Source organism: Trachemys scripta, chromosome 4 (genome assembly GCF_013100865.1).
Source record: "Trachemys scripta elegans isolate TJP31775 chromosome 4, CAS_Tse_1.0, whole genome shotgun sequence".
NCBI classification, from domain to species: Eukaryota; Metazoa; Chordata; order Testudines; family Emydidae; genus Trachemys; species Trachemys scripta.
The window spans coordinates 9,914,080-9,936,860 of record NC_048301.1 but is presented as its reverse complement, the minus strand read 5'-3'; the positions used below and the strand labels follow the sequence as shown (position 1 = coordinate 9,936,860).

At 44.4% G+C, this 22,781-nt stretch overlaps 1 protein-coding gene across 10 annotated transcripts in view; it reads right to left on the bottom strand.

Moving 5' to 3' along the window:
• Positions 1 to 22,781, bottom strand: part of SAMD4A (sterile alpha motif domain containing 4A) — a 208,589-nt gene that overhangs the window by 49,150 nt on the left and 136,658 nt on the right. For 7 of the 10 annotated variants that reach the window (XM_034769602.1, XM_034769605.1, XM_034769603.1 and 4 more), the window contains one exon: positions 1,301 to 1,564. The exons of the other annotated variants lie outside the window; for them this stretch is intronic. In XM_034769602.1, the coding sequence (XP_034625493.1) occupies positions 1,301 to 1,564 (264 nt within the window). The remainder of the gene's footprint in view (positions 1 to 1,300; positions 1,565 to 22,781) is intronic. 10 annotated transcript variants of the gene reach the window in all.

Below are 22,781 nucleotides of genomic sequence, written 5' to 3'. Positions count from 1 at the left end.
TATCTTGGCTGAGTCCATGAGACATTTCCAAGCATTTGGTTTGCAGCATTCGGTCAAGCTCAGTCAAGTATTGCCATTCTCAAACACAGTATCATTTAAAAATACATTCTATGTAATAAAAAAACCAAAACCTTACATTTGAGGCTCTGATCCTGCAGTCAGGCCCACCCTGCAGATCTGATTGCCGGGTAAGGGCCTTACAGGGGTGGCTCTAGCTTTTTTGCTGCCCAAAGCACGGCAGGCAGACTGCCTTCGGCGGCTTGCCTGCGGGAGGTCCCCGGTCCCGTGGATTTGGTGTACCCGCCGCCGAATTGCCGCCGAATCCGCAGGACCAGCGGACCTCCCACAGGCATGCTGCCGAAGGCTGCCCGACTGCCGCCCTCGCAGGGACAAGCAGGGCGCCCCCCGCAGCTTGCTGCCCCAGGCACACGCTTGGAGTGCTGGTGCCTGGAGCCACCGCTGGGACCTTAATGGGTTACTTAGAATGCGGCATCCTTTCTCAAAGGATAGTTATTTTTATTGCTAAAAAGCAGTTCAAAATGCAGGCGTAGTGGAAAATTCAACCAAACTGCACGGAAGAAATTCAATTCAAATAAATATCCTTTCTCAACTACAACTTCTCCAAATACCTGGTGGTATTCTTGTTCCATCAAACGCCACAATGGTAAATCACACATGGCATGCTAAGCTTATGCTAGCTACTTTAGACAATAATAAAAAACAAAACAATACAACCCCCCACCCCGCCCAAGAGGATCAATTCTGAATTTAAGGCTGCACACTATAGAGATACAACCTAGCTTTTCAAATAGCGGATGGTGTGAAGTGAATTGCGGTAAGATGGCATATTGGCACATCAGAGCATCTTGTAATACACCATGAAGGCGGCACAGAGCGAAGAACACACCTTGTGTTGAGAAATGCCCACTTGCTACACTAACCCTATGATATTGGGTAGCACTCATTTGCTTAGCCTGAAACTAATGCTAAAATGAAAATAATCTTTTGCAAGGCAGTGTTTATTTCTCCACTCAAATTAAGCTTTATGCAAAGATACTGGTATTAAAACATTAATAGCACTAGTACAAAGAGCACATAAATGTATCTTAAGTATACACTGGCTGGATACTCAATGAATATGAAGAAAAGCTGTCATCTTACGGAAAGTTAGGGGAATATCTTTTCCTTCTATCTATCTCTGTCTTGCCATCTTTTCTTTTCAAACTGTGCAACCATATATAACTGGAGCAGAGCCTGTTTCTGGGGGGCGGGGGCAGCAGGGTGTCTCATTTTCACTCACCTTTCATACCACTCCCTTCTTCCTGGAATGTGTTACGAGCGGAAGGCTGATCTTCTAAATGTTCACTCCCACCACTTCCCGAAGAGGCTACACTGCTCTGTGGAGACAGGGGGGCGTGATCGGAGGGGATGCACTGGGGTCCTCTAGCTCGTAAATCCTCATGAGACATCCATCCATGTCCTAGAGGCTGGTTTGGCACATTCATGGGTGGGGTAAGGGACACAGATCGTTTCAAAGGGCTGTGGTGTGTCTGGCCTGAGAGAACTGAAAAAAAATAAAATTAAACAGGTTATTCCCCCCCTCATGTTCTGGGATGCAGCAGAATCCCCAGTGAAGCTAATTAGTTAATCATGGTGTGTACTGCTTACTTCTAGAACTACAATTTCATGACTGGCTGCTAGTAACTGACTCATAGCCTGATCTTTCTTTTGCCTTCTCAGAAACAGAAAAATACAACACCTCAAGCAGGATGGGATCACACGATCCAGATCTAATCGCTTAGGAAAAAATGTTGCATGGATTTGATTTCTAATGTTTAAAAAACTGGTAAGTTTTTCACTCTAAAATTATTTTTCCTGGGATCGAGGGCATAGTTACATGCAGGACAGAAAACACAGGTAGTATGAGGCTACATATATTCTGTTGCTACCATTTGTCTTCATTTCTGCACCAGAGGTTTCTGAAGAAGGTGAAATAAAATCCCCATAATGCAATTATGCAACAACTTGCCCATAGGGGAAGTTTCTTCTTACTTCCTTTAGGCAAGTGGTCAACTTATGCCCCAAAGCATGACCATTTACATCCCTTATAGTTGTTATCCTATCTAATGTAATTGGATGGCTCATTATCCATATAAATGTCTATCCCTTTTTGAATCCTACTAATCTCTTGGGCTCAAAGGGCATGACTACACTGCAAAGAATGGTACCAAGTCTTAGAGCCCAGGTCAATTCACTTGGATTTGTGGGGTTTGGGCCGCAGGGCTAAAAACAGCAGTGTAGACATTCCAACTTGGGTTGGAGCCCAGGCTCTGAGACCCTCCCCTCTGGCTGGGTTTCAGAGCCTGGGCTCCAGCCTGAGCCTGAATATCTACAAAGCTATTCTTAGCCTGTCAGCCCGAGACAAATAACCCAGGTTCTGACAGTCCGTGCTGTGGGTCCTTCTTTGCAGTGTAGTCATACCCAATCAGTCTATGATTAATAATGAGAGCATCACAACAGAGAGGAGCCCAGCAGGTGGGCTATAAAGTGCACGTCTTTCAACCTTCCAGAAAAAACAGACATCAAAAGTTATGCTATAAATATGCCTAGGTGACAAGCAGATTAATCAGATTCCCAAGAATCCTTTGAGGTTTTTCCTCTCTGGTTATATATGTATTTACATTTTCCCTGACTGATATATTAACATGAACCAGTTCAATTTGTTTTTGGCAAATAACATTTACAATACTAGGGAAAAGAGGAACAATGCAAACTCCTGTGATTTGGGATTATTTTTTGGAGAGTTTTAGCAACATCTGAGAGATTTCAAAGCTGGGTGTGTATTCACCTGGCGGCTTTGAGTTTAAATAGCAATGCAGATGCTCTTGCTTGGGAAGTTAATAAAAAAAAGAAATTTTAGGATTTCTGAGACTTTTCTGGAAGAGTGTTTAATTCTGAATATAATTTAAACGCAATTATTTTTATTGCAGGATCTGAGTTTCAGACTACTACTCAAATACATTTCAACATTTTTTCAGTGCCCTTTCAAGGTACCATCTAATTAATTTTTAGGCACCTGTCAATGCGCCTCTCTCATCAGTTCATTTTGGTTGTAAATAGGGGCAATTTGAAGTGTGTAGGGGAGAGGAGAGAAACTAAGGACTTATCTCTGTTTTCTATGGGTGAAATAGATCTGAAAAGATTGCTCTTTTGCTTCAGAAAATTCAAATTCAATTATTTGTATAGTCATTAATTTGACACCGACTGACTGAACTACAGATGCATTTAATATATTTGTTTTAATCTAGATAAGTAAGGTTTAAATGTCCATTTAAACATGTTTTATTATAGTGCATTGAATGGAATTGGCCAGTCTTTTTGGGGGTTGTTTGCTCCAAGTCAAAAATACTTCTGGATCCGCTTGTTTGCAGGTTCTAGTAAACTGCTCTAACTGGTGATATTGAGTTCTAATAGCTGTCTCTCAGTGGCACATCTGTTAAAACAAACAGAACATCAGAAAATTTTAGCTGTGCTGGGGAAGTCTGTTTGATGGGCCTACTGACAGACTGGCCAGCAGAGATGTAGTTAACTTCCTTAATATTTAAGTGTTGGCAATTAGTCTTCTGTGTTCAGGACCTCAGGCACAAGTTCCTAAATCAGTCTAGATGCAAACTCAAGACAGGATGGATTATGTTGTGATGGCTACCAGAAATGGCTTTTATTTATATATTTCCTTAGGAAGGCTTAATTTCTGCAGAAAAGAGCAAATTCTGCAGGAAGAAGCTAATTACACAACACAGGCAGATTCCTTCACATCCCTGATTTCTGACGGCTTTAGATGCAAGTTTCACCATCAGAATGAGAAGAAGAGATATGCAGTAAAAATACCCCAGGTTTCAATTTCAGCTATTGCTCTGGTGAAAGCATGTTACCAAAACATTCCTGACTGACCAGAAGCACAGAGACAAGATGAACAAATAGTGGAAAAAGGGGGGAAGGTGCGTGAGAAACTCAGTAACTTTATGTATTTCATGGCTGGTCTTATTTATTAGACACTCATTTAAAAGTAGCCTGCTACTGTGCACAATCTAATAGACTACAACACGAGCATGTAGACTCCTCCAACTTCTAAAGAGTTCCTTGGTCTTCAGGTTCTTACTGTAAGAGAATCTGGTGCCTCTTGAGAACATAGCAGAACATTGTGCAGGTGGAATAATTGGTTCTCTCTTGATTAAACAACTTCAAGAAAGTGACTCCCCCCAAACGTTTCATGACACAGTAAAAGATGCGTCAATGGGTACTTGGTATTACTTGAAGAGCAATGCTAAATATTAAACTGTTACTTACTGTTACCGTGGTTCTTTGAGATGTGATGCAGATGTGCATTCCATTTAAGTGTGTACGCGCCCAGCACGCTGGAGCTGGAGATTTTGTCTAGCGGTACACGTGGAGGGGTGATGCTTGCGCCTAGTGGCTGCAGCCCCCCTCCCCTGGCTATATGTAGCAGCGCTGCTCTGAACCCCTCCTTAGTTCCTTTGCACTGAACACCCATGAGAGGGGACTCCGATGCAGAGGAGACAGAGGGTGGGTCGTGGAATACATGTCTGCATTACATCTCAAAGAATCACAGTTAGAGTACGTAACCATTCCTTCTTCTTCGAGTACATGCAGATGTGTATTCCACTTAGGTGACCTACAAGCAGTACCCCTCCCAAGAGGCGGAGCCTGGAGTCTACGGAAATAAGGATCTCCTTCTGAATTTTGCATCCACTCGGGAAGATGCAGTAATGGCATAACGGCTTGTAACTGTACGGATAGAGGACCATGTGGCAGCCTTTCAAAATATCCAATATGGAAATGTCACTGAGGACCACTATTGACGTTGCTTGCGCTCTTGTTGAAGGAGCTCACATTCGCTGAGGAGGCACAGCCGAAGCAATTTCATATGCAGTCTTGATCTAGGATGTTATTTGTCTAGAGATGGCCTGTGAAGAGACTGCTTCATGCGGTTTGCAAATGACACGAACAGGCGAGGTGAAGCATGAAATGGTTCAGTCCTATCCAGATAGGAAGCTACACATCACCTGACATCCAAGGTGTGTAGAGGCTGCTCCTCTAGAGATGAATGCAGCTTAGGAAACACCACAAGTAAATACACTGCATGGTGCAAATGAAACTGAGAAACCACTTCAATCAAAAATGTAGGGTGTGGTCATAAAGTCATCTTGTCTTTAGAGAACTGTGTGTAAGGAGACCCTGCCATCAGAGCCTGCAACTCTCACACCCTCGATGCAGACATAATCGCTATCAGGAACTCGGTTTTCTGACACCAAAGGAGCAGTGGACAAGATGCCAATGTTTAGGTTCCACAAGGGGTTCATAGCGGAGGATGTAGATGTAGATGTAGAAACCCTTTCAAAAATCTCATCACCATGGCATTGGGGAAGACTGATTTTTCCCTGTACGTGGGGATGAAATGCAGATACTGCTGCCAGATGCACTCTCAATGAACTAAGTGCAAGACCTGACTTCTGAAGGTGTAGCAGGTACCCCAAAATGTCCTGGATAGAAGTGTGCATTGGTTGGATCATGTGGGCCAAAGACCACACCGAAAACCTCTTCTGCTTTGCTAAGTAGGCCATCCTGGTAGAGGACTTCCTACAGGTGAGGACTAGTGGGACAGCCACTGAGCACTGCTCTTCTTATTCATTCAACCATGCAGCAGCCACGCCATGAGACGCTGGGAGCAGAGATGCAATCGTGATTCTGAGTGAGCAGGATGGGATGGAGAGGAAACAAAACGGGAGGCTGAACTGACAGCGTGAGAAGGTCGGAGAACCAGCACTGGCTCAGCCATGCCCAGGCAAGGAGACTGAGCTTGGCCTGATCTGCCTTGAGCTTGATGATTACCTAAGAAATTATCGGGATGGGGGAAAGGCGTATAGGATAGTTGACTGTCAACTGCAGTGAAAAGCGTCGGAGGGGGAGCTTGGACTGAAGCCCCTGCCCCGAGAGTAGAACAGGCGACATTTCCTGTTCTCCCTTATAGCAAACAGGTTGATTGTGGGAATGCCCCACGATGCGAAGATGACCCACAGGACATCTATCTTCAGGGACCGCTCATGATGGTCCACAAGATGATTCTGTACCCCGAGCAAGTGGACGGCTGCAGGAGTAATGTTCTCCTCAATGCAAAACTGCCACAGATTCATCGCCTCTAGGCAGAGCGCCTGGAGTGTGCTCCCTTTTTTTATTCACATAGTACATCACGGTGGTATTGTCAGTAAGTATGTGAACCACTGCGTGTCTGATATGGTCATGGAAGGCACGACATGCCTTGTGGATGGCCTGAAGTTCCAGCAGATTGATATGGAGTGCGGCTCCTGCTCAGACCACAGTCTCTGTACCTTCAGTGACCCCAGGAATGCCCCCAATCCAGCAGGGAGGCGTTGGTAACAAGTGACTTGGTTGGTGATGGCCGGACAAAGGAAATGCCCTGGCAAACATTCTGTGGATAGGTCCACCACGGCAAGGAGTCTAGAACTGGTGGAGGGAGACAAACAAGTCTGTCCAGAGAATGAAGAGTAGGACAGTAGATTGTCCTGAGCCGCATTTGAAGGGGGCGAGGGCACAACCTTGCAAACTGGACCACCTATATGCAAGCGGACATGTGGTCCAACAGTCTCAGACACATTTGTTGCAGACTGAGGCAAAGATGTTGAATTGTCTGAAAACAGTCAGTCGGCAAGAACACTCTCGATGTCATGGGATCTAACAGGGCCCCAATTAAGGCAATTTTTTGAGTGGGAGCCAAAGATGATTTTCTGGTATTTAGAATGAGATCCAAACACAGTCAAGCAAGTGCAAAGTGGGACTGATGTGAGCGAGAACTTCCTCTCTGGATCTGCCCCTCGGTGACCAGTCGTTAAGGTACAGGAAGATGTGAATTCCCTTTTTTCTGAGATATGCCGTAACCATGACGACACATTTGGTGAAAACTCAGGGGTGGAAGAGAGGCTGAATGGGAGGACGTTGTACTGAAAGTGGTCTCTCGTATACAGTCGGTACCAGCATCTCCCTCGTCCTTACCAGACTTGAAGGATGCCCGGAGGCCAGAACTGGAGTCAATAGTACAAGGAAGGGTCAAAAGTACCCACATTGTCCTGCTGCTGGCGCCAGCTCTGTGCCAGTTCGTGCTTTTCCTGGGGGAGGCAGAATAGTCGGCCCAAGACCTGGCGAGATCTTGATCGGTCTTATATGACCTCCTCCTCGGCGCAGTCAATGGGGAAACGGCTCCTCCATTTCTTCAGAGAGGCACCTGCTTCAGAACGTAAAGTGGCAGCGCTCTCAGAGCCCGAGGGTCATCTTCCACCTGATGAGGGACTCAGTACCGGATCAGGCCATGTGGACTGTCCGAGCAGGTGGTGCATGAGGCGAAGGTCCCCAGCTACCCGAGTTCTTTTCTTGAACAATCTACAGATCGTGAAATGATCCTTGAGGTGAGCTGTGCCGAGACAGAGGAAGCGCTGCATGTGGGGATTGCTCCTCCACAGTAAGGACAATGTTTAACTCCCAGTGAGTGCATCACTGCGGAAACAGACTACTAACACACACTAACTACTAGCTATATATAATAAGAAGTGAGCCCAAGTCTATTTGGCGGTTGTGAGGCTAAAACCACACAGAGCTTTGACTCCAACCACAGGCAGTAAGAAGGAACTGAGGGGGGTCGGGGCAGTAGAGGAGTCACAACCCTGAGGTGTGAGCACCGCCCCCCCATGTGTACTGATAGACAAAATCTCCAGCTGTGGCACGCTGGGCGCGTACACATCTAAGTGGAATACACGTCTGCGTCTATCTCAAAGAAGAATGAAATATTCCTAGGGGTTGTGGGTTTCTTGACAGGAAGCTAGATACATTTAAGAAGCTCTGGCTAGACAAGATGGGTCAGTGAGCCCTGATAAAAGTGCAGGGAAGATGAATGAGACACCCTTGTCTTTGCAATCATATTCTGAAAGTTAGTGACACTTCAGCTCTGCACTTGTCTTGGTTGAACCTCATCAGCTTTCTTTTGGCCCAATTCTCCAATTTGTCTAGGTCGCTCTGGACCCTATCCCTATCCGCCAGCGTATCCACCTCTCCCCACAGCTTAGTGTGATCCGTGAACTTGCGAGGGTGCAATACATCACTTCATCCAGATCATTAATGAAGGTGTTGAACAAAACTGGCGCCAAGACTCACCCCTGGGGCAGTCTGCTTGATACCGGCTGCCAACTAGACATCGAGCCGTTGATCACTACCTGTTGAGCCCAACGATCTAGCCAGCTTTCTATCCATCTTATAGTCCATTCATCCAATCCATACTTCTTTAACTTGCTGGCAAGAATACTGTGGGAGACCATATCAAAAGCTTTGCTAAAGTCAAGTTATATCACGTCCGCCGCTTTCCCCATATCCACAGGCCAGTTATCTCATCATAGAAGGCAATCAGGTTGGTCAGGCATGACTTGCCCTTGGTGAATCCATGTTGACTTTTCCTGATCCCCTTCCTCAGCTCCAAATGCTTCAAAATGGATTCCTTGAGGACCTGCTCCATGATTTTTCCAGGGATTGAGGTAAGGCTGACAGGTCTGTAGTTCCCCCGATTTTCCTTCTTCCCTTTTTTAAAGATGGGCACTATATTTGCCTTTTTCCAGTTGTCTGGGACCTCCCCTGATTGCCATGAGTTTTCAAACATAATGGCCAATGGTTCTGCAATCACATCAGCCAACTCCCTCAGCACGCTCAGATGCATTAGATCCAGACCCACAGACCTGTGCATGTCCAGCTTTCCTAAATAGTCCTGTTCTTTCACCACCGAAGACTGCTCACCTCCCCACCATACTGTGTTGCCCATGCAGCGGTCTGGGAGCTGACCTTGTCTGGGAAGACTGAGGCAAAAAAAAAAAAAGCATTGAGTACTTCAGCTTTTTCTACATCATCTGTCACTAGGTTGCCTCCCCCATTCAGTAAGGGTCCCACACTTTCCCTGACCTTCTTCAGGAGATACTCATGCAGCCTGCAGCAGTACATCCTATCACTCTGAATGCTAGCCAAGATGGTGGACCAGGTATTGCTCCTCCTGAATCATTCTGGGGAGACCTTCCTCAGACACTCTTTATTTGGAGCACTGGTGTTTAATGGGGCAGGGCCCAGAGCATGCAGATCGTTGTCTGTGGAGAGGTAAACCATTCGTTTGTCAGTCCTGATTTACATTATTAATTCATTTCTCTGTTGCTGCTCTGATCCTACAGCCCACACTCATGCCAAGATCTCATTGCCTTCAGGGGGAGCTTAGCTGTGTGTTGTTGACACACCTGGCCCTTATGGGGGTATAGTGTAGCTTCCCTCCACAGCATGGTGGAGGGATTGGTCGGGGTGAAAGTAATTTAAAGGACTTACCGGTACGCCGGAGTCCTGAGCAGGGGGCGCGGCCTCAACCGGAAGAGGCGGGGCCTCAACCAGAAGAGACGGGGCCTTTAAATACCTGAGCCCTTTTAATCAAGATTTAAAGGACCAGGGGCTCCAGCTGGGAACCCCGGGGCCTTTAAATCACCCCCGGAGCCCTGCCACCGCTACCCCAGGGCTCCGGTAGCAGGGCTCGGGAGGCGATTTAAAGGACCCGGGGCTCCAGCCGCTGCAAGAGCCCTGGGCCCTTTAAATCGCCAGCCTGGGGAAGCTGGTCCGGTCCGGCACGGCATACTGGCTCTTACTGGTCGCCGTACCGGACTGGACCGGACCGGCTTACTTTCATCTCTGGGATTGGGGGCCATAAGCTAGTCTTCCTTCTGCTGTGCTTTGTTCCTCAAGGGGTGCTGGCAGGCAGCCATGAGGAAACACATGCACTGCAAATGGGCCTGTCCCCCGCACTTGGAAGAAGCTGAGAAGGGTCAGTTCACGCCCCCAAACACACCCTGAGGCACCTGAGCAAAAGCCAGCCACAGTCTGGGAGTTAATTATTAATTGTGAGAGCCTAGATGGGCTCATTAAATGGTTTGTGTCCCAGGGAAAGTTGCACTAAATGATCTGGAGCCGTTTTTCCCCAATGGTGTTTGGAATTGCCAGATACTGCAGTCTCTCTCAGGTTTCAAACCAATTTAGACTTAAAATTAATAGGAAAAAAAAAAACCCATGGCAATGCCCTGACCTACTCCAGACACTGCTGGGATGCAGAACTCTTCCTAGCAGTGCCAGGATTCTGAACGTACTGTAGCGAAGAGAGGCTAATAACTTCTTTTCCAGAGGGCTGAAGCTATAGTTACAACAGAGAAGACATTTTCAGCTGGTCTGCAGAAACAGCTGCTGGAGAAAGACTTGAAATTTGCAATCCTTTATTCAGGAAAACTGGTGTGTGGTCTGTGGTAGCCAGTCCAGGCCAGTTCCTCAGCTGGTGTCAATCTGCATTGCTCCTTTGGCACATTAGATAACACTAACTGCATTACAGTTAAAAGACCGAGGTGCAGGAAGATCCTGAAACGTATTTAGGGCAATTCTGAGGTGGGATGGTTTCTCTCTTTGATCGCTTTCTCTGTGAACCAGACTCTGTTCGCTCCCAAACTGACTGTAGCGCTTTATCCCATACTGTTGATCCATGTAGGATGTGGGCCATGCAGACTGGGGTTTGTTTATTCTCTCTCCCTTTTTGAAGTGGGGTTGCCTTTTTTATACACCAGGGCTAATTTCAGGAGCATTTTTCACTAATGACCATGAGGAACAGCAAACGATGTTTATGCTGCGGCTTCTTGGGAGGGCAGACCAAATGTTCAGAAGGCAAAAAGCAGCCCCTCCCGTAATTAGAGCACAGGGCTTGGGTTCTATAATCGGCTCTGCCACTGATGCAATGTGCAGCCTGGGACAAGTGGCTTAACTTTTCTCTGCCTCCGTTCGTCCATCTCAAAATGTGGAGAGGAGTATTTTAAAGTGCTGTGAGACTCTCGGCACAGTGCAATGGTGGAGATATTAGTGACTCCATCACTAAGATTTACCTCTAAAACTGAACTAAAAATTCCTCGATGTCACGCTGCAGTGGCTGCATTTGACACAAATGGCCTGATTTATGGTCCTCCCAGGCCCCACTGTGTCTCTCCAGCTCTGGCCCCTGGGGGAAATCCCACGGTGCAAGGAGGTTCGCTGGGTGGTGCGGAACTGTTGGAATGGCTCTTTGCTTCTCCCATCCTCAGGGCTTCCAGGGTAAGGGGCCTGCCAGGGAGATTGCTGGGGTCGGGAAACCTGGCCAGAACACCCAGGCGTGTGACTATTTTCAATTGCTGGATGGCTCCTGAGGGCCACTGCAGCCATGCATAATTTAGAGTGGTCCTGCAATTGCTCTAAACGATGTGGATACAATGTGGAACAAAGTACTCTAGTTGATGGAGTAAGAAAACACTGTCCAAAGCACATCTCTAATCCTATTGGCACTTGGGTTGGGTTTTTTGTTTTTAATTTAAGAAGCAGTGTGCCCTCTGAGGGAATGGGTGTAAACCATGTTTCCTTCGGATGTGTCACCAAATGATGTTGTCCTGTTAACTACTATATTTTTTACTATGCAACTCCGTGGTTATAAGCTAAATCCCAATAAAATAGACACATAATTCAGCAGTTTGATCCCAACTAGTTTCCCATTTGAAATCACTGTTCTCAGCCCATCCTGGCTCCCTTGTACCTCCATGCACTGCTCAGTTTGTGGACCAGAATGGGACAATACTGAACAGCTCCTTTTGTTCATTTGCAAGGAAACAGCAAGTTCAGAACAGAACAGGCCCTTTTCCCCCGGCGGCTATTCAAATCATTAGGAAGAGTCTGTTCCAGGAAAAGCACCCTGTTAAGGCAAACAAATTGCTTGCCTCTTTCACAGTTTCTCCTACTTTCTCTAGTGAAGAACCCAGAAACAAAAGCCATGAATCATACAGGCTGTCCTGCTATTGGTCCCTTTTCCTGCAGTAGTTCACTCACATAACTAGTGACATACAGACGAATGGAAAAGCTCAGGCTTGTATGAAGCAGATCTTGATGAAACTACTGTGTTGAAAAATATATCCCCTAAAGAGAGGCCTTCTCTTTACATTCCATGCTTCGGCTTTTGTTGTTGTGATGGTAACTTCAGTTTTGAAGCATCAAAGAAGCAAACTCTGGTCTCTGAACTGTATGCCAACAGCTGAGGGGAATAAAATCACAACCCAAAACCCAAGTTAGCGTTCCGCAGTTCAGCTTTTTCAAGCAAACCAAAATCTGACTCTCTTAAATGATGGCACAGTTGCCCATTCAAGATAAAGATTAGTTAGATACAGCAGCAATAACGCATTTGTTACTAGTACTGCTGATCTTTTCAAGTAGAGCCTGTAGGGCCTAATCCAGTGTCCACTGAAGTCAATGGGAATCTTTCAAAATACGATAAGCAGTGATTTCTTACCTGGTAGTTCGGTTTCAGTTGCAACTCACTGCACAACTAGTATTATTATTGTTTGCTCATTCATATGATGGCAGCATGCCCACAGCCCAGTAAGGACCGGGACCCTATTGAGCTAAGCACTGGACAAACACATACGCTGACACTACACTGTCATTGCCCTGACACATGGAGCAAATCCATAACCACGGCTAAGTCTTCGTGTCCTGGTTGCTCCCAAAGGCAAGGATACATGTATTCCATGGCTGTAGTAAACAAAAAGTAGTGATCTCTGGAGAGGGATCCTGTAAATTCTACTGAACAGTAGAGGTCTTGTAATATTCTATTCTACACAGATTCTTATACCCACATGTATCACTATATAATGCACGACTGGAAGACTTTCAGATAATGTGACTAATATCTGTCAGTTTTAAATTCAGATGATTATTTAACATGGGGGATAAAAGACAAAACCAAAAGTCTCAGGATGAACTCCTGGCCCTACTGAAATCAATAACAAAACTCCCATTGACTTCAGTGGGGCCAGGAGTTCACCCTCTGCTTTCTGGGTCAGTATTCGGTGACTAAGCATTCTGGGAGTTTTGCAAGAAGGCTCTACCCCCGTCCAAGCTATATCTGTTCTGTGGATGAAAAGAGAACCCTAGTCCTCAGGGCTGTACATCTGGCATCTTATACACACTCAAATCCCTTTAAAATACACACTATAGTTGAACACTGTGCATAAGTGGGGAGTCCCAGTTCATTAACAGCAACATTTCATTGTTAACCCAAGTCTCAATAATTGCTCAACAATTTGCTGATTTTTCTGTTGGTTCCTAGGGAGGGTTCTCCTACCAGCTTGCTGACCAAGCTCTCCTAAATAAACTGACTGGTGACTCAGCAAGTCTCCTCTCATCTTCTCTTTCCACTTAACAGGCGGAGACCTCAAAGGACAGCAAATTCTGTTTCACTCCCCAGAATAGAATCAGAAACACGAAGAGTTGCAAACTCCTGCAAGGTTCCATACGGAAGTGCTACCAAACTACCTGTTCTCACTTGAACTTCTTCATATTATCTTCCCTTCACACATGATATTCCCTCACAGCTGTCACTGGTAAGCAACTTGGGGTTTCTCTCTCAGGAAGTTGCACTAATATAACTTAAAATGTGAATTTAAACTGATACCTAAACTGGTGCAAAAGTCTTTGCGGATGCTCTTATTTCAGTATAAAAGTGGCTTATTTTGGTTTAGCTAAAGCTGATTAGGAACAGGTTTAACTAAATAGGAATAAGCCACTCATTCCCAATATAAGAGTGTCCACACAGCCTTTTACATCATACCAGTTTATAATTATAATAATACACCTCTACTCCGATATAACACAACCCGATATTACACGAATTCAGATATAACGCGGTAAGGCAGTGCTCAGGGGGTGGGGCTGCGCACTCCAGCGGATCAAAGCAAGTTCGATATAACGCGGTTTCACCTATAATGCAGTAAGATTTTTTGGCTCCTGAGGACAGCGTTATAATCGGGGTAGAGGTATTAGAAATACTAATAATAATGATACCTGGCTCTTACATAGCACTTTTCATCAGTAGATCGCAAAGCACTTCACAATCCTTTATATTCAAGTTATACCGCAATTTTCTCACCAAGTCCTTAGTCCCCTGGTCACCAGGGGCCATATTTCCAAAGGTATCTAGGTGCCTAAAGATACAGATAGGTGCTCAGTGGGATTTTCAAATGCTTCAAGGCATGTCAGGTGCCTACCTCCAACTGAAATCAATAGGAATTAGGCACCTAACCTGCTTAGATGCTTTTGAAAATTCCACTGAGCACCTATCTGCATCTTTAGACACCTAATTACCTTTGGAAATCTGGTCCCATGTTCTCTGTGCTGACGTGTTCCACACTCAAGCTTACCGGCCCACGAGGTTCTGCTGAGGATGCTACACATCAGGCTGGAGGGACTCACATCACAAAAGAAAGCTGAGGGAGGTCCGGTTTGTTCTTCCTCCTCCCAGAGGGAAACTTCTAAATCAAATTGCCTTTTCCCGCAACACTGCATCAACATTTAAAAAGCTCTAACCAGAGATGAAGAGATTCTGGGCCAAATCTGTGGCTTGTTTACATCAGTGTAGTTTCACTGAAGTCAACAGAGCTGTGCCCATTTATATAGGCTGAAAATCCGACTTCTAGGTTATTAAAGAAGCTTGGCAGGCTACTGGTGATGAGGTATTGGGTACCAGTCCCCGCCATAGTGGCAAGTGAAGACAAAGGTGCTGATATTTATTTGTAGATTTATTAGCTGCATCATGCATCAATCACTTGCTGGGGACTGCTTAACAAAAGCTCCATCTTTGGGAAAATGTTTCCCTTCAGAAGAAGAGGTAGATTTGATAGCATTAGTTTCTATACCGGAATACACTTTAGATGGACAGCCCTGCACTGCGCCTTCCCCTGCCCCAGGCAAGCTACACAATCATCCTGGAGAGCACACAGTAGGGTGGAATTCAGAAATTTGCATGTACACAGCATTGGGCAACCCTTGGTCCATTCCCATAGTGCCTGAGAACCATAAACAGTCATTAACATTCACATAGAAATAGATAAAGTGGACGGACTACTTGGAAAACCCACACTTTTGACAGTAATGAACCACTGAAAAAAAATGATGTATGTTTAAGTCACATCATATACAACTGTCTAGGAAATACCACACAGGAAGTTACATGAATTTAAAAGAATTACTGCCTTTGTCATTTGTCTCATTAAATCATTCTGTCCTCCTCCCTTCCGGTCGACTTGTTAGTTTTTCTTCTTTATTTTTCTTCTCGTTTCACCCTCGCTCACGCTCTCACTCTATCCTGTTCTCTTGCATACACTAGATCAGAAGTTCTCAAACTGTGGATCGGGATCCCAAAGCAGATCACCATCCCATTTTAATGGGGTTGCCAGGGCTGACGTTAGACTTGCTGGGGCCCGGAGCTGAAGCCGATGCCCGAGGGTGGCAGGACTTGGGCTTGGTCCCCCCTGCCTGGGACAGCAAGGCTTGGGAGGGCTCAGACTTTGGTCACCCCTCTTCGGGTCGTGTAGCGCAATGAAGTTTGAGAACCGCTGCACTAGATGCACTGCCCCAACTGTGTGTGCTCTGTTCCCAGCAGGGTTGTTATCTATCCTTCCTGACCTGCTGAGGCTTGTTAGATTCCCTTGCATACATCTCTTGCTTCTGAACGGACCATCGCATTATGTAAGTTAGCGGTGGGAAAGACCTGAGCCCTTTCCCTGGCAAATGCAGAATACAGTCCCCCACTAGAGAATGTGAAAGATACTTAACTGATACGACACATCACACTTTACCCAGAAAGCTAGTCTGACTCCATCAGTTGTCCCAGATACTGTCACAAACAGCACTGGTTGGTAATCCCCAACTCAATATTTAAAATGGATATTTGGTACTTCCATTGGTAACTCCAGCCCTGCTGTCCGACCTACCACAATACGCGTATCAGTCCTTCCTCGGCAGAACCCCAGCCAAACTCATTGACCATCCTGCTACCTTCTCCAAAAGATGAGAGTTTACAGGGGTAAAAAGTCTGCCCTAATCTCTATCAGCATTGCAGGTTTCCTCATGCTAGAAGTTGACGCAAACATGTATCTGCTGTGTAACAAAACAAATTCTCAAACTATACTGATCGGCCAATTGGGAAGTCGGAAGTCACAAGAGAACACTGAACATCAACCAGCGTCTAATTACATAACAATTACATAACAAATGAGAGCAACACACTTAATGCAAATAGTTCGACTTCATGACTGCCAATAACGAGCCATTAATTGCCGTGCATTTTATCCATTTGCATTTGGATAGCTCTGCTTTGAATCTGAGATAGACACAAAGTCTCAATATAGCTGGAAAGGAAACATCCTTGCTGAAGTCTCCCAACTGCACTTTGATAGGAAGCAGTCATGGAGCAGATGTTGCTTATACAGAGTATGGAAATATCAAATCACTAGACCTATTATCCAACCCTCCTTTAGCAATTTGAAGGATGTGATATCAGTAAGCACAACAGCAAACATTTTTTCCCCAAAAGTATCTGAAAAGGGGAAGGAAGCTATAATTATCGGAGCTGTTAAAAGTCTTAGTAAATGAAGCAAAATAACTGTTTTGTACACTGCTTCTTTAAACCATATGTCAAAGGTTAATTCAGTGTGTGCTACTGAATCAGTGTAACACAGCCATTCCAAATGTTACTGACAGGCAACATTTGACGGCCAAGATCCAGTTTGACCAAAATCCAGGTCTGATCCAGTTCAGATAAAATAAGAGCCAGTCCACTCCATTTTCCCCCCATGTTCAGAAAAGCGGTTTGTATATAATATTTATCTATAGCCATTTCTTTATCGTTTTTAGAGCTAAATAGTCAAATAGGAACTTTTTTTGTGAAAATTTTCATGGAAAAATTTGACCCTCTTTGGTCAAAACATTTTGAAATTAGAATTTTTTTCAACCAGCTCTAATATTTGTATATTTTTCATGCCTTTTGCTTGCCTTGCACTGCAGCAAAATACGACCTGGGGGGAAGAGTTCCTGGGGATTTCCAACCAGACAAACTGGGAAGTGCTGGAAATGTCACAGGAAAGCCAGTTCTCATGACATTGCCAGCAGCTTGCTGTCGGAGGGAATGCTAGGGGGATGAGAAAGGTAGCTCTCTGAGGACCAGATTATGCCCAGCTGCTGCACAGGTGTGCAAAGGGCGGGTGTGTGTTCACAAGCCCTAGCACTCCTCATGCACCAGCCACAGATAATCATAGTCTCTGTACTCTGAAATCAAAGAGGCTGCTCCCTTTTAGTGCCCTGAGCATGTCAGCCATTCCATGGGTGTCTCACAAGCTAAGCTGGTCGATCTGAGCCAGGCCATGAAAGGCAAAACCAGAATCAGACTTACCTCCTACCTCAGCAGGAGGGGAAGACGAAGATTGTTTTCTTTATTTGTAGGTTTATTGGTCTCATCCATCCAGCATTCTCTGGGTACGTTTAAAGAGCTTAAAATAAAACATAACATGCTGACCAATGTCTGTTCTAAGCAGCCTCCCAGGATAAATGAAGCATATTCTTCACCCACACCAAAGCCTGGGAAGGAACAGGTGAGTGTCATAGCAAGCCTTCTGGCTCCATTAAACCAACAAGGGAAGTGCATGTCCACAGCCGAGGGCCCTCCATTGAGGATGCCCAGCCACCATTCCCCAGATATTCAAATCTAAGGCTATGTCTACCCTATAGTCTAACTCAGCAAAACGTATGTCACTCAGGGATGTGAATATTCCACCCCCCTGAGCGACATAAGTTATGCCGACATAAGCGTTTGTGTGCACAGCGCTATGTCAGCAGGAGAGTTTCTCCCGCCAACATAGCTTATGCCGCTCATGGAGGTGGTATTTTTATACCGACGGGAAAACTCTCTCCTATCAGCATAGAGCATCTTCGCCACACACACTGCCGCAGCTTAGGTCATATAGACATGGCCTAAGACTTAGCAAAACCAGGCCAACAAAACCAACCCATCTGATCTCAACTGTCAGGTAATGAAGAAGGAATGAGGTGGTGCTTGGATAGCCAGGACTCAAACAACATCAGGCTTTACAGATCAAAATGGTCATTTTATATTGCACAGCAAAGCCAACTGGAAGCCAAGGAGGGATAGCTTTAATGTGCTCCTTACGGCTAGCTGCACTAATTAAGTAGACCCTGAACTCTGCACTAAATTTAGCTTCTGAGTGGAAGTCCAGGGTAGCTCATGCAGAATACATTGCAATAATCTGATCTACAGCTCAAAGGTGTAAGACTGGTGGGGAGAACATCAGCCATAACTGCAATTTCCTAACCCAGTGCAGATGGATAAAGGCTCTTTTGGAGCAAAGGGGGACCTAGACATTCCCCCAGAATGCAGAGAAAAGCCAGGAAGGCATATCTCTTCATTTGCAGGGGCAACAGTCTTATCTGGAGTGAGTCCCACTGCAGCTTACTGTCATCCATGCCACAATTTCTGCTAGTCACCAGAGCAGCTAGGAAAGTGCACCACGGTTCTGAGAAAAATCCATCATCTCAAATATTCTCTCCTCCTTTCCCAGTAGCCTCAGGCATGCACTGAGGAGTGACAGAAGATAAACCTATGGAACCTTGTAAACAGCAGACTGCTGGGGCAGGTGAGCATGCTGATGTCTATGCTTTTTGGGGACTGCAGAAAAGTTGTCAAAACCTCCTGGTCAAAGGCACCGAAGGCTGCTGAGGGACCTATAAAGAATTATCGTGGATGGCTGACGTCTTTCCATTGCTAGAAGGTCATCCACCAACAAAACTAACCATATCTGTGCCATAGCCAGATCAAAAGCCAGTTTGACAGGGGTCAAGAAGCCAGAGGACTCAAAAGCAACATAGCACACTATTCCCTTGTTAAAAACTGGGCTACTGGGTGGCAGTGCTAAGACACAGTTTCTTAAGCATGAGCTTAACAACCGCTCATTTGAGGGCAAACTGGCACTTTCTGTATTGTGGTAGTGCCCGGAGGCTCCATGCCCACTGCGCTAGGCTATACAAACATAAGTCAAAGAGACAGGCTTTGCCCTGAAGAGCTGACAGCCTAAGGCGCTATGAAATCATGTGGGAGTTGGGCACCTACCATGTTTAGGCACTTCTGAAAATACCATTAGGCCTCTCTCTGCATCTTTAGGAGCCTAAATATCTTAGAACTTCTGGCCCAGTGTAACTGATAATAAATGGCTACCTAGCACTTTGCCCATCCTGTGTTTCTCCAGTCTATTCTCCCCATGACTGTTGGGAAAGTGACTGGAATAGTAACAATCCCTCTCTTCTGAAGTAAGTTGTCCAAATCCCTGGCAATTACCATGCCATTTCTTCTGCCACCTGTCACTGGTCATCAAAGCGTTGCAGTCATCAAAGCTGGAGGCCCGAGTTATAGATCCCCAGAGGCACTAGTGCAAGAACCAGTCTGTTACAGCCAAATAGAAACGTAAACCAGTGCAGCATTCCTCTAGGGAATATGTTTCGTCTACTCCATAATCCCTTCTTTCCTCCATAGCAAACACATACCGAAGAAGTGGGCTGTAGTCCACGAAAGCTTATGCTCTAATAAATTTGTTAGTCTCTAAGGTGCCACAAGTACTCCTGTTCTTTTTGCACATACCCCACTCTCACTTGACCCCTTGCCCTGCCCAGAATGATATTTTCATACAACCCATTACCCTGNCTGCATCCTTTAAGATTTTAGGGCTAGTAGATCTCATCCCTTCACATCTAGTTTTCATTCACAGGTTGAAAGAGGAAAACAAGCTTTGCAGGTTTTTAAACTTTCATAACTTTGAATGAACTAATCAATGAACTGATAGAGTTGAATAAACTGTAGTAAAGAAAATATTCTCTCTGCACCTCCAGCAGAGGCTACTGCTGTCAAAGGCTGGTTTAGAACTTCAGCAAACTCAAGTTCCAATTGCTTAGCCAGTGACTTCCACTGTTTTCTTTAAAAGTTGGCACTAATCGTGTACTGCTTCATTTTATTTACTTAAATGATTTAATTTAATTGATTATAATTGGCTTAGGCCTCAAGATAAGTTGTCAATTTCAAATTTAGCTTAAATAGGTTTATTTTAAAAAAATAAACCTATTTAAGCTAAATTTGAAATTGACAACTTATCTTGAGGCCTAAGCCAATTATAATCAATTAAATTAAATCATTTAAGTAAATAAAATGAAGCAGTACACGATTAGTGCCAACTTTTAAAGAAAACAGTGGAAGTCACTGGCTAAGCAATTGGAACTTGAGTTTGCTGAAGTTCTAAACCAGCCTTTGACAGCAGTAGCCTCTGCTGGAGGTGCAGAGAGAATATTTTCTTTACTACAGTTTATTCAACTCTATCAGTTCAGTGACTAGTTCATTCAAAGTTATGAAAGTTTAAAAACCTGCAAAGCTTGTTTTCCTCTTTCAACCTGTGAATGAAAACTAGATGTGAAGGGATGAGATCTACTAGCCCTAAAATCTTAAAGGATGCAGTAACTAGAAACAATCAGTTCAATTCACTAATTACAGATAATGCTTCCTTTGTTTAATGAATCACTTATGCTTTGCTTTTAAAACTGTTTTGATAAACTTTTTTCTTATGTATTCAGCACATTTAAAGTAGTTTTATCCAATGATTTTAAAAACATGCTGGTTTTGTGCATTTTAATTGAATTTAAATTTCCATTCAAATAGAATTCAACACAAATCACAAGCAGAAAATTAATCATAATCTAGTAAAAAGTTAAGCTACATAATTGATTAAATAAACGTGTATAGGACATAGTGTATGCTCCTGGATAGCCAAAAGAAGCACCAAATTTAGTGTTTAGTTGCAATTCAACATGTTTTAATGGTTACCAACCAATCAGACCAACTTTTCTTTAGGAAAATAACTAAAAAGGTACAACAAATGCAAAACATGATTAGAATCGATGATTTAAATGGAGGTTTCTGGTTTGCTGGTTTTAATCGGTGATTTAAATCCCTTTGTTTTAAGTCAATCCACACTAAATAGAACTGATCTGAGGGCGGGGGCAGGGATGCAGTGGACTCCCCTGAGCACCTCTGGTGATGCCAATATAAACTTGGATGTATTATTGTTTATGTTATGAATGTTGCTCATTTAATATTATAGGTTGTGTGGTGTGCCAAGTTAACACTGTAGGAGAGGCCACAACTTTAGGAATTTACTGAGTTCAGTGTTTGATTTCTCAGCCTTGTTGCATGGAAGAGTCTTTTTTGCATTTATCCTCATATTTATGCCCTCCTTAATAAACCAAAGGGACTTCTTGCACGGCGAGGCACTACTCATTGTGAGTGAGGCTGGCAGACCCTTACTTTAATTAGAGCATTTGGGAGTAAATTATTATTCTCATTACAGTAACATCTAGAGGCCCCACAGCACTAGGGGCTGTACATATACAAAGTGAGATAGTCCCTGCTCCTCCGAGCTCACAGCCCACTGGGATTTTAACACTGACTTCAGCGGGAGCAAAGTGAGGCCAACAATAAGCACTTGTGAAAAATCCCACCCCAAAAAGACGAAGGAAGCAAAATTATTCCTATGTTATATATTGGGAGTAGGGCACCAAGCAACAGGAAGTGGAAACAGAACCCCTAACTCTTCAGTGTCAGTCTAGGGTGCTCCCTTTCCCCGGAAGGCAAAGGGTGTAGAGTAAATTTGCTTCTTAACAGTGAATACGGAGTTAAACTGTACGATATTTCCAGTTGACAAATGAAAACTCTTATGCAGCAAGATCATTTTCAGGTGGAACCAATTACATCGGCAAAAAAAGTGAGTGCCTGAATGTAATGAACTATTGGTCTGGAACTTTCATTTCTTACCTCTCTGTCATACATCTTGAGAGAGGAGCCAAAGGTTTGTACTGGTTTTATTAAATTGAGTTTTTAAAAGACTCTGCTCATTCCATTGCCAGCTGCACAGCAGAATATTTAATAATGCATTAATAACTTTAAAAGGAATTGTGTTTGGGTAGGTACAAGAACAGAGAGGGCAAATTACAGACAGTTTGTCTTTGTGAAGGCTGGCACAGTAAGAATCACATTGAGAAAAGGCAGCTCTTCACAACTGCCCCTTTGGTTTACGCAGAAAGGATCTTTAGTTTTCATTGTTTCGTGTTGGAATTTTTTTAAAGCTCAATTTACACTGCAAATGTAACCGTGATTTTGGAACCAGGTCATTTTGTAATTATCCTCTGACTCAGCCGCAACAACCATGGCTGGTCATTTTTTTCCATAATGCAACCATGTGTCGAATGAGTTTGCAACCCACATCAATCATCCTGCCTGCGTCTGAACCTGTGCATTCTGGGAAAAATTGGGCATCTACCCCATAATGCCTCATTTCGAAATCTTCCAACACCCATCCACTGGAATACAGACAAATCCAAGTCGCTTTCGTTGAACTTTTCAGGTTTAATTAGAAAAGAAAGCATTGGGCCAAATCGCTGGAAATCTTGAAATCTGTCAGAAAATTCTGATTCCAGTTCATGCATGTACTTTCCAATCTCATCGACACTGACAGTGCAACGTGTCGATAGCTCTTTTATGTGTTGGAAGTAGCGGAAAGTAGAAGTTTGAATATCCCTAGAAAAAACTGCTAGTTTCACAACAAATGCTTTCCAGGCTTCATAAAGTTCCAGAACTGTTTGCCCTGCACCCTGGAGACAGAGGTTAAGTTCATTAGAATGGCATCAGCCACACATGGGGGCAATGTGCTTCGGGGTGTTTTATCTATCGCACAGAG